This window comes from Motacilla alba, unplaced genomic scaffold, assembly GCF_015832195.1.
Source record: "Motacilla alba alba isolate MOTALB_02 unplaced genomic scaffold, Motacilla_alba_V1.0_pri HiC_scaffold_28, whole genome shotgun sequence".
In the NCBI taxonomy this organism is placed as follows: domain Eukaryota; kingdom Metazoa; phylum Chordata; class Aves; order Passeriformes; family Motacillidae; genus Motacilla; species Motacilla alba.
In genome coordinates, this window is record NW_024037374.1 from 1,781,134 (window position 1) to 1,793,788 (window position 12,655).

The window sequence follows — 12,655 nt, forward strand, 5'->3', positions numbered from 1 at the left end:
TTTTGCCAAAGGTTCTCTGATTTTACAATGTTCCCAGTAAAGGCTGTTTGGTTGTTTGGAGCTCCTGAGAATCTCTTTGTGTTATTTCTCTAGGGAGTCCAACTCAGAATACACACAGAATTGTAATTCCTTTTAAATGTCTCCTTCAGAAAGTTGTTTGGTGGATGGGGGTCAGGGCTTGTGTGTCCTTCTTGGCACAGCCCAGGCAGGGCTCTCCCAGCCCCATTCCACACTCCATTTCCCAGCTGGAGCCGCTGGTGCCTCTGAGTTGTGCTGCCCCAGCCCCAGGGACGCTCTCCTTGTCTGCCCATTCCCCCAGGGGCTCTGGCCAGGGATGGCCTCAGTGGGGGCTGCTGACATCCTCAGCAACTTGGAGGCTGCTGCTGAATTGTACTGCTCCAGAGGCTTGTTCAGCCTGCAGCTCTTCAGTGCAGGAATTCAGTGTCCCAGGGATCATGAACATCCAAACACCTTCACAAGCCAAGCCTCTGGGAATAAATTGATTTCACTTTCCAAATTTTTTTGTGGTTATTAGACAGATTCCAGCAGTGTATTCAAACTGAATATATTATACTTACAAAGATAGTGAGCAAATTTTTTTTTGCTCCTGTTTAGGTTTTGTTTCCTGTTAATACATTGATATGTGCAATCTCCAATTGACACTGAGTCCAAGTACCTCCTCATGCAGTTTGAATTGAAATATTATTGTCTGACAATCAATTAGACTCTGTCCCTACCCCCACCCCACCATTTCCCCCAGCCAAGGCCTGGCACTCAGAGCAGACTTGTGCAAATCTGAGCTCCCTCCAGCCCAGGCTGCAGCTGCAGCTTTCAGCTCCTTGGCTCCAACTCCCACCTGCTTTCCTTGCAGAAGGAGCTGCCCCAGACACAGAGGGATGTTCATTTCTTGTCAGACAACAAAGCCAAGGCAAGGCACAGCTCCATCAAATGCAAAAGTCATTCCTCTGCTGCATATTAAATCCCCCTTCCATAGCAGACAGTCTCAGAGCAATGGAAAACACCTTCTGTGCCCAGCACAGATCCCAAGGTCTCCCCAAACCCTCCCTGCCCCGATTCTGCCTAGATTTGCTCTTTGCAAACACAAGTCACATGATTGCAGTATTTCTTGTCCTGCAATCAGTATTTCCAGGAAATTTCTGTTCCTAGAGGGGAAATTTTGCAATTGTTAAAAAGTATTCTAATAATCTGGTTGATGGAGATGTGCTTTTATAATACGACATGTTCAAGTATTAACACCTGTGCCCCATTCCAGGCAGATATCAGTTGTGTGCCCATGAACAGGCAGTGCCACTTGTGCCTTGGGGTGCCCAGCTGGGATTGGATCTCTCTGTGCCCCATGGCTTTTCTGCTGGGCAGCCTCTGCCAGCTCCTGCAGAGCCCCTGGCACCTGTGGGGCTGCACAGACAGCCCTGTCCCGGGCTCTGCCGGCCTCTGGGCCAGCAGAGAGGCAGCCAGGGCTGGCCACGGCCAGGAACAGGCCCTGAGCCCCGCAGGAGGATGGAGCTGGGCCAGAGCCAAACTCAGCCCAGGGCAAAGCTGGGCTCAGCAGCCAGGGCTGCCAAGGCCTGGGGACAGAGGCTGGCGGTGACAAATGTCCTGGGCCCCCTCCCTGCTCTGTCCATGCCACCAAGGGCACAGAGCAGCCTCCTCTCTGGGCCACTTGCCTGTTTTCAATGCTTTGCACAGGTGCTGGCCCTGCCCCACAAGGCCTGCAGAACAAAGGAGACCCTTGGGAGAGCCTGGGGACAATGGAATCAAGGGGCCATGGCTCCCTTGCAAGGGCTCTGGGAACCGAGGGAACAATTGTGACACTGTGGTGTCCCATGGAACCAAGGGACCCTGGGGACACTGCAGGATCTTGTGTCACCAGGGCTCCACTGTGACACTGCAGCACCAAGGAATTCCTTGTGGCACTCGGAGGCCTCATGGAGCCAAGAGGCCACTGTGACCCTGCAGGGCCTTGTGGAACCATGCAGAGCATTGTGACAGAGCAGGACCTGGTGTCACGATGGGGCCATGGTGACACTGCAGGGGCCCATGGAATCAAGGGGCCAGTGCTGCTCCTCAGGGACTCCTGGAATGAAGGAAACATGTTTGACACCGTGGTGGCCCTTGGGACCAAGAGATCATTGTGACACTGTGGAACCTGGGAGAGAATTGCTGCACTGCCAGACCTCATGGAACCAAGAATCCACTGTGACACGGCAGGGCCTTGGGGACCACAGTTCCATGATGACATTGTGGGGCCTCAAGGATCCGAGGGACTTTGTGACATGAAGGAGTCCCATGGAACCAAAGGGACATTGTGACACTGGGAGGCCTCATGGAATCATGGAGATCATTGGGACACTCTGGGGCCTCATGGAACCCTGGTGACACCAAGTTGTCTGGGAGTGTTGATCTGCTAGAGGGTTGGAGGGCTCTGCACAGGGCCCTGGACAGGCTGGATCCAGGGCCCAAATCCAACAAGGTGACGTTTAACAGTTCCAAGTGCCGGGTCCTGCACTTTGGCCACAACAACCCCTGCAGCACAACAGGCTGGGGACAGAGTGGCTGGAGAGCAGCCAGGCAGAAAGGGACCTGCAGGGACTGCTGGACAGCAGGCTGGACATGAGCCAGCAGTGTGCCCAGGTGGCCAAGAAGGCCAATGGCTCCTGGCCTGGATCAGGAATGGTGTGGCCAGCAGGAGCAGGGCAGTGATTCTTGCCCTGTGCTGGGCACTGCTTGGGCAGCACCTCGAGTGCTGTGTCCAGTTCTGGCCCCCCAATTTAGGACAGACATGGAAGGGATGGAGCATGTCCAGAAAAGGGCAACAAGGCTGGGGAGGCATCTGGAACACAGGTCTTGTGAGGAGTGGCTGAGGGAGCTGGGGTTGTTTATCCTGGAGAAGAAGAGGCTTAGAAAAGGTAAGGTTGGACTTGATGATCTCCAAGGACTTTTCCAAACTTGCTGATTCTGAGATTCTCTGAAACCACCCTTGGAGCAGTGGCAGGATGAGCCCAGGGCCTCCTCTTCAGAAGCTCCAGCAGCCCAGGTGCCTCAGCTTCTCCTGGCAGCCCCAAAGCCCATCCTGTCAGTCCTGCAGAGCCTCTGCAGCTCCTCCTCACTGCCCAGAACAGGGAGCCCCACAGGCAGACACAGCAGCCCAGATGGGCCCCCTGGCCTGGGCTGCCTCTGGCAAGGGAGCAGCACGGGGCACTGCAGGAGCCTGCAGACAATTGCTGCAGCACTTGGAGGATGATCCTGCTCCCCAAGGGCCGTTCCCATGGTGCCAAGTCAGGAACTGCAATGGGGAGTGGGGCCAGAGAGGAAAGGGCAAACAGGGATGGGCTGTTTGCAGGGCAGGGAACAGGGCTGGGAAAGAAGAAGAAATCTGGGCAAGGGAAGAGTAAAGAAATCAAAGGTGAAGCCCAGGAAATGCTCAGGGCAGTTAGGGGGTGGCTGCCAGGCAGCCCTGGCTCTGAGCAACAGCGTCTGCAGTGGGACAGGAAACTCCCAGCTGATGGCAACAAACTTTCTGGCTGACTGCAGAGGCCAGCACAAAGCTGAGTGCTTTCCCTGGTGTCCCCCAGCCCTTGCTGGCCCCGGGGGCTGATGGCATTTGTGCTCCCTCAGGTTGATGTCCCCACAGCAGCAGCATGGGGGTGCTCCCGCCTGCTGTGTGCAATGCAAACAGGGGCTCCTGAGCCAGTGCTGCTGTGCCTGTGCCTGCAAGGATGGGGCACCTGTGTGAGCTGAGGGAGAGGCCAGGGCTCCAGAGGGGGGATGGTGTTGGCAGCTCCATGAGGACGCTCTGGGACGCTGCCCTGGGCTGTCCAGCGCACTGGGGATGGATCAGCCCCTGCTCTGCTGCTCCTTCCCGTCTCCCCCAGGGCCCTGGCAGAGCACCAGCCATGCTGTTTGCCCCCAGCCTGCCCACGGCCAGCCTGGGGCTGCTCACGGGGCTTTTCTGTGCTGAGCATTGGCCTGGGTGTGTTCTTGAGAGAGCCTGGGCAAGGAGGCTGGAGCCCCCAGGCCCTGGCCTGAGGCGTCAGTGCTGCCCCAGCAGTGCCCATGGCCTGTCCCTGCTGCAGCCCCGGCACTGCCACCCCCAGCACTGTGCCCGGCCCCGAGAGCACTCAGGCCCTACAGCAACACCAGGGCCACCAGGGCAGCGGGGCAGGGCCACGGCAGCAGCACTGCCAACACCAAGTGCTGCTGCTGCTGCTGGGCACAGCTGCTGGGCCAGCACTGATCTGCCCCCAGCTCTGCACACAGACATTGCTGCTGCAGCTCCAGAGGAGGCAACCAAAGGGCATCTCTGCAGAAAACTCTGCTAGGAGATCCTTTAGTTCCTGTAAAGCCTGCAAGAGTACAGCCATTCATTGACAAGTTCTGTGGCCACAGGAAAGGTGGAGAGAAACAAAATGAGAAATGGCACAAACAATGACATTTTTTGTGGACAATATGAAAAAAAAAAAAAACCAAAGAAAAATCAGCTCCAAATTGAAACCAACAAGAAGTATTAAAGAATACTTTTATTAGAAGTGATTGGCAGAAATTGGTCAGCAGTTTAATGTTTCTGAAAGCATCCAGTCATCAGTCTCCACACTGCATCCTTGAGCTCCTCGTTCCTCAGGCTGTAGATGAGGGGGTTCAGGGCTGGAGGCACCACGGAGTACAGAACTGACAGGGCCAGATCCAGGGAGGGGGACGAGAGGGAGGGGGGCTTCAGGTAGGCAAACATGACAGTGCTGAGGAACAGAGAGACCACAGCCAGGTGAGGGAGGCAGGTGGAAAAGGCTTTGTGCCGTCCCTGCTCAGAGGGGATCCTCAGCACAGCCCTGAAGATCTGCACATAGGAGAAAACTATGAACACAAAACAACCAAAACATAAACAGATGGAGAACACTATGAGCCCAAGTTCCCTGAGGTAGGACTTGGAGCAAGAGAGCTTGAGGATCTGTGGGATTTCACAGAAGAACTGGCCCAGGACATTGCCATGGCACAGGGGCAGGGAAAATGTATTGGCCGTGTGAAGCAGTGAATAGAGAAAGGCAGTGGCCCAGGCAGCTGCTGCCATGTGGGCACAAGCTCTGCTGCCCAGGAGGGTCCCGTAGTGCAGGGGTTTGCAGATGGACACGTAGCGGTCGTAGCACATGATGGTCAGGAGGGAAAACTCTGCTGAGATAAAAAATACAGTCAGAAATACCTGTGCAGCACATCCTGTGTAGGAGATGTTCCTGGTGTCCCAGAGGGAATTGTGCATGGCTTTGGGCACAGTGGTGCAGATGGAGCCCAGGTCAGTGAGGGCCAGGTTGAGCAGGAAGAAGAACATGGGCGTGTGCAGGTGCTGGCCGCAGGCTACGGCGCTGATGATGAGGCCGTTGCCCAGGAGGGCAGCCAGGGAGATGCCCAGCAAGAGGCAGAAGTGCAGCAGCTGCAGCTGCCGCGTGTCTGCCAATGCCAGCAGGAGGAAGTGGCTGATGGAGCTGCTGTTGGACATTTGCGGTGCCTTGCAAAGGGGATCTCTAAAAAAAGTAATCATGGAATAGTTGGGTTTGGAGAGGACTTCAAATATCCCAGCACAGCCTCAGGCACTTTCCCCCCACTGCCTGCCCACGGCTCTGCTGCCTGGAGCTGTCCCTCCCTGCCAGCAGCTGCTTCCCTGTGGCCAGGGCTGGGCCCTGCCAGTGCTGCCAGAGCCCAGTCCCGCCCTGGGGGCTCAGCTCTGCCCTGCAGACCCCTCCCAGCTCAGGCACTGCCCAGGGGCAGCTCTGGCTCTGCAGGCTCTGATGGCAACCTTAGAACAACCCTGAGGAGGTTGGAAAAGCGACACTGATGCTGCCTCTATGGGGACCTGTGCTGATATCTGTCACTGCTTGGTTTAGTAATATCTGAGAGCAAAGTTGTTTGTTTTTTTCTCCACCTGAACTGAGAGGTGAATATATATGTGCAATTTCCTATCCAGGCAACCCCGAGCAGTATATTAAAAAAGCAAAATATTCCTTTTTATGCGCCCAGTGCCTCACTGTGCTCAGTGTATAATCTACTTGGAAATGTACTGGAGTTAAAATGTCCTGCTGGGAGCAGTCATGAACAATGTAACATCCTCACCACACAAGGAGAACACTTCTAAGCCTTACCAGCTGTCTTCTTCCACCCACATCTTGCCCCCCCAGTGATGAGAGCAGCTCCCAGGGCTGGCTGAGAGCTGTCCCTGGCAGGCAGCAGAGTCCCTGCCCCAGCACAGCGCCCTGGGCTGCAGGAGCCTGCTCTGCACGAAAGCCCTGGGCACCCCTGGCTGCTCTGCACAAGAGACAATCAGAGAATGTACTCACAGGGTCTGTAGGCATTGGGATGTTCCAGCTTTAGGCGAGCACTGCAGGAGCTGCAGCTGCATTGTCCTGCAGCCAGAGGTTCCTGTGCCAAGGGCTGGCAGGGATTGTGCCCCAGGCACTTCTCAGCACCTTCCCAGCCCTGACTGATTGAAGCTCTCTGTGCCTCTGTGCTGTGCCCGGGCTGGCTGCAGGCAGTGCCCCAGCCCTGCTGGGCTGGCAGAAGAGCTGCTCAGCAAGAGAAATGTGCTTTTCAAGCTCTTCTTGGTTACCAGGGCTGCCTCTGTGCCAGGAGCCCGGCCCAGCTCAGCAGCACAGCCACAGCACAAGGACTTTAATGAGCCTCTGGGGCTTTGTGCTCAGGCCCTGAACATCAGTCCCTGAGAGGCAGCTGAAGAAACCTCTGCAGAGCTCCAAGTCAGAATCACACTCCAAAGTTTCTTGCACTTTTAATGGGTCCCAGGGAGGGCCACGACTGAGAAAGTGTCCCCAGACCCCAGGCAGAGCAGAGAACTGCAGGCAGTGATGACAGCTGGGGACAAAGAGAAGCCAAGGCTTGGTGCCCTGGGGCACAGCAGGCTCTGTGCCACCAAGGGCTGGCAGGAGACACCTTGTCCTGAGGCACTGGGGCTTCCTGGCACAGCCCCAGCCAGGCTGGCCACTGGCAGCCCCTTGGCCTGCCCTCAGCATCCCCCCTAGCCCACATGCCAGTGGCCTCAAGGATCTGCTGGAAGGAGTCCCTGGGGAGCCTTGCCCAGGAATGGCCCTGGGGGTTCCTTCATGCTCCCAGGGACTGCAGGGTTTTTCAAAGGACTTTGGGTTTGGCTTTTGCCTTGGAGTCTCTGAGAGGTTTGTGCAATGATGGCCTCCAATGATCTGCTGTAATTAGTCCCTGGAGAGGCTTTGTCAGTTGCAACATTCAGTGGGACTCATTAATACTTCAGAGTACTTCTGCTTTTTAGCTACTTGGTGTTTCCCTTTTGATGCAGACTCGATGAGAGTGATTGTGCAGTCACAGCCTCCAATTATCTGCTTTATTAAATCCCTTGAGAGCCTTTATCAGTAATGACACTCAGTGGGGCTCATTAATGCTTCAAGGTACTTCTGTTTTTTTAAGGTACTTGGTATTGCCCTTTTGGTACAGACTCTGTGAGAGGTTTGTGCAATCATGGCCCCAATTATCTGCTTTAATGAGTCCCTTGAGAGCTTTGTACTGGCACTCTGTCAGGCTCATTAATGCTTTGAGATACTCAAGGTTTTTTAAGGTACTTTGGGTTTCCTTTCCACACCACATCTCTGAGAGGTTTTTTTTTGTGCCATCCTGGCCTCCAGTTCACTTCTTCAAGGAGTCCATGAGGAGCCTGTGTTGGGGATGGACCTCAGTGGCACCCATCAATGCTTTGAGACACTTTGGGGTTTTCTTGTGAATGTGACTTGTGGCAAGGTTTGTGCAATCTCCTCTCAGGCCCTGAGGTTCCAGGGCTCAGCTCCAAATGCACCACAGGGCTCATTTGGATCAAGCAAGTCCTGACAGTTCATGGCTCTGCCTTGATTTCCCTCTGCTCCAGTGCAGTTCATCAGGAAGGTTTTCCTTTTACAGTTATGAAGAAACATTTCAATGAGGTTCTAAGAAATATGTAATCCTATTTTAGAGCACATTTTATCACTGTTCTCTTTTGTGAAGAGCTGATTGCAGCATTCTGTGATTGATATTGATGTGGGGCTGCTCGTAAGGAGGTCTGGACAGGTCAGAGAAGTTGTACCTTGGAGCTGACCCGATGTAGACAGCCTTGCCTCACATTCCCCAACCTCATGTGAGAAAAAAATTTTACTTTCAAAAATTTAAATGGTTTATTAAGACCTTATCAAAATACAACAGAAAAACTGAATAAAGAAAAGAACACAGTGCCAGGAGCAAAGGATTTAGGCACCATATGTTTATCTACAAAATAGATGCTCTGTCTTTTATACCTCCAGTACCTCTCAAAGTCTTTTCAATCAACTCCTTCTTCGCTGTCCAGTGGTGGAGATCACTTTCTTACAGCTTGATTGCAGGTCACGTGCTGCCATAGTAACAAGCCCACCCTCCCAAATGCCCCAACTACTGAGGCCATCCTGTGATAACAATGCAAGGGGGAGGGGAAAGATAATTATACATCGACAAAACTTCTCTTAACATATAGTTAATGCTTAACCCTTAATTGTGAGAGTCAACCATAGGATTACTCATCTATAACAAACCCCCCTTTTCTTTTTCTAGAAGTCATTTTGCTCAAACAATTAGGTCAAAGATTTTCTCTCTCTCTTGAATGAGTCATACCAGCATCAGTTGACATGGGCAAGGACAGTGGGAACAGGAGAAAAAAATCTCAGTTTTTCCTTAGACACACTTATTTGGAATGGACAAAAGGGCATCACAGAGGTCTGGTATGGCTTTAACCGCCATCTACCGTGCCTGTGTGGCTGCTGCCCATAGTCAGTGTATCTTAGGGGTGAGTACAAAGGCAAACTCAGTCTAATTGGCCTCTAGTCGCTGTTGAATTAAAAGACAACTGAGGAATGATAGAGGTCTGTTCTCGCCTTTTGTCCTGACCTTACCATGCCTGCGGGACTGCTACCTGCAGAAGGGCTATGGAGTCTTCTTGGTAGCAATCAAAGGGGCCAACCTGGTCTTGCCCTCTATTCCTTTGTCTTATTTTCCTAAAGAAGCTGTGCCATTACCTTTCACAGTCCCTTGTGTGCTTCCCCTCACCAGATGCTGGTAATTCTCACCCATTAAGACAGGAAGACAGTTCTCCAGCTGGTTGGTGGAAGCCTGACTCTACTTTTTGGGCGTCTTGGTGTTTTTCTGGTTGTCTTTCAGTCTCTGCTTGAGAGTCAATCTCGTTTCACCCAGCCTGGATGTTACAGTCCACTCTTTGGGTTCTTCTAGTGGGCCTTTGACTCTGTTGCCATGAGTCCATCCCTGCTCTGCAGTTCACACGGCCAATTCGGTGGTGAGCAGTACCTGAAAGGGATCTTCCCACTGAGGAGTTAGAGGCTGATCTCTCCATGACTTAATCATCCCCCAATCCCCAGGATTAATATTATGGATTCTGAAATCCAGGGTGGTAGTTTGAGGAATTTCCCCTTTATGCCTTAGCCCTTCTAAGGTTTGTGCTCTAGACAGAACATATTTCTTGGCATTGGTTTCCCCTTCTTCGTAGGGGGCAACCTTCTGGGGTGAGGTCAGGAAGGGTAACCCAAACATCATTCCATAGGGTGAGACCCCCAGATCTGACTGCGGTTGGGTTCTAATTCCTAATAGGGCTAAAGGGAGACATTTGATCCATGACATTCGGGTTTCAATCATTAGCATAACTACAGCTCTTTTCAGAGTTTGATTCATTCTCTCAACCTGACCAGAACTCTGTGGATGCCATGGAGTGTGTAACTCCCATTTCATTCCCAGGGGCTGAACAACCTCCTGCAATATCTCTGATGTGAAATGAGTTCCCTGGTCTGAATCAATCCTGTTTGCCATCCCATATTGGGGAATGATTGATTCTAGAAGTGTTTTACTCACAACATTGGCATTGGCTTTCACAGTGGGTACCACCTCTATCCAATGAGTCAAGTGATCTACTATCACTAGCAAAAACTTCCGCTGTTGTACCTGGGGAAGCTCAGTAAAGTCTACTTGGATGTTTTGAAAGGGCCTGAAGGCTTGTTCTCACCCTCCTCTGGGTGTTTTCCTCATGGTTTTCTTATTCACTTGTTGACATATCACACACCATTAATTTACTTGCTTCGCTATTCTGAAAATTCGTATGCATCCCCAGTCCTTTAGAAATTGATCACTTTGTGCTTGAGTATCCCAGTGTGTTGTTCATGTATGCCTTCCAGCATTTTCTTGGCCAGGGGTTTATTCAACACTTGCTTCCCATCTGCTAATCTGCACTTCCCTTCAATATCTTTCTTGGCTCCTATTTTGAGGAGTTTTTCCTCTTCTGTCCCACTGAATACAGGGACTTCTTGCATTTCTCTCATGAGGCTTAATACTATGATTAGTTTTCCTGTCTCTGATTCAGTTGCATTTTTAGCTTCTTAATTGGCTAAACTGTTCCTTTGCTCCTCCTGAGTCGCCCATTTTTGATGTCCTTTAACATTGTCTTGGTTTGGAAAGACAGGTGTCTGCTAAGAAAGGCAGGAGCGTCCCCTGAAATGGAGAATGTGAAACCCCCCCACCCCCTCCGAATTGCTCTAAATTTCAAATTAAGGAGCTCTCAGGCTGTCAGGCAAAAAACATGGGAGCAGAAAATAACAGTTCTTTATTAGGGAAGGAAATGAAAGGATAAAATAAACTATGCGGTCAATTAAAAGAATACTGAGTCAGAACACAACCTGACACCCTGTTGGTCAGGGTGTTGGTAGCAGTCCAATTGGAATTGTGGCTGTAGTCTTCCTGGAGTGTCAGGTGTGGTTCTGTTGGAGCAGGGATCCTGCAGAAAAGGGTGTAGTCTTCCTCTGACAATCCAGTGGAAGAAGGGGCAGCTTCTGTTCCTCTGGGAAATCCAGTGGAGAAAAGCCGTGCTGGTGTTCCAGAACCTCCAGATTATATCTGGGTAGGAATGCTTGGCTCCTCCCCTGGGCAGAGCATCTCACAATGGGATGCTATAGTTCTTATCAGCCATGCAGTGACATTCAATAGCCTGTTATCAGTAGATGGAGGATGGTTGTGGAAGAGATAAGGAAAACTGCTCACTTAACAGAAGACAACTGGCATACAGATGGCAAATGGAATACAGTTTGCTTGGCAATCCAGGACATGATCTACCCCTTATTCTATTTCCATCTGCCTCACAATGAAACCTTACACACAGCTCTCACTTAAGACCAGGTTTCCCAGTGGTACACAAGAGCTTTCTCCACCTTTCTGCATTACCCTCCAAGTGTACCCAGGTCCTTGAGCAAAAACAATCCCACAGGTGGGTTTGTCTTTGCCTGAGGTGGGATTAATCCAAACAGTCTTCCCTGAAATATCCTTCATATGTACCACAGGGATTTTATCTCCATCCACTGTGTGCAAGGGTTCAGACTGGGCAGGACCAGCTCGATTGATGGACCCTGGGGTGTTGACCATCCAGGTGGCTTTGGCTTAGTTCATTTCCCAATTTATAAAGTTCCCCCGCCAAGTGCCTTCAGGGTAGTCTTACACAGTCCATTGCACCATTCTACTTTCCTGGCAGCTAGTGCATGATAAGGGATATGATATATCCATTCAATGCCATGTTCCCTGGCCCAGGTTTTGATAAGGCTGTTCTTGAAATGGGTCCCGTTGTGCGATTTAATTCTCTCAGGGGTGCCATGTCTCTACAGGATTTGCTTTTCCAGGCCCAGGATGGTGTTCTGGGCAGTGGCGTGAGGCACAGGGTAGGTCTCCAACCATCCTGTGGTGGCTTCCACCGTGGTCAGCACGTAGCACTTGCCTTGGTGTGTCTGGGGCAGTGTGATGCAGTCAATCTGCCAGGACTCCCCATATTTGTACTTGGACCACCGCCCACCATACCATAGGGGCTTCACTCGCTTGGCCTGCTTGATGGCAGCACATGTCTCACAGTCATGGATAACCTGAGAAATACTGTCCATGCTTAAATCCACCCCTCGGTCCTGTGCCCACTAATAGGTGGCATCTCTACCCTGATGGCCTGAGGCATCATGGGCCCATCGACCTAGGAACTATTCCCCCTTATGTTGCCAATCGAAGTCTGTCTTCGACACCCCTATTTTTGCTGCCTGATCTACCTGCTCATTGTTTTGGTGCTCCTCATTAGCCTGACTCTTGGGGACATGGGCATCTACATAGTGGACTTTCACTGGTAGCCTCCATACCCTGGTAGCGATGTCTTTCCACTCTTCAGCAGCCCAAATTGTTTTTCCTCTACGCTGCCAATTTGGCTCTTTCCACCTCTCCAGCCATCCCCACAGAGCATTGGCTACCATCCATGAGTCAGTGTAGAGGTAGAGCTTTGGCCATTTCTCTCTTTCGGCAATGTCCAGGGCCAGGTGAACAGTTTTGAGTTCCGTAAGTTGGCTCGATCCACCTTCTCCTTCAGTAGCTTGTGCAACCTTTTGTGTGGGGCTCCTTACAGCTCCTTTCCAATTCCGATTCATTCCTACGATGCGACAGGAACCATCAGTGAAAAGAGTGTAGTGTGTTTCCTCTGGGGGCAGTTGGTTATATGGAGGAGCTTTTTCAGCCCGTGTCACTGGTTCTTGTTCTTCATCTGTGAAACCAAAATTTGCACCTTCGGGTGAAATTTGTAATTACCTTGAAA

General features: G+C 51.7%; 1 protein-coding gene and 1 pseudogene across 1 annotated transcript; both read right to left on the reverse strand.

Annotated features, from left to right (window-relative positions):
* Positions 1 to 12,655, reverse strand: part of LOC119696322 — a 2,199,709-nt pseudogene that overhangs the window by 902,884 nt on the left and 1,284,170 nt on the right.
* On the reverse strand, positions 4,574 to 5,506 carry LOC119696359 (olfactory receptor 14C36-like). Its single transcript, XM_038126068.1, has one exon. It carries the CDS (start codon positions 5,504 to 5,506, stop codon positions 4,574 to 4,576), a length of 933 nt encoding a protein of 310 aa, XP_037981996.1.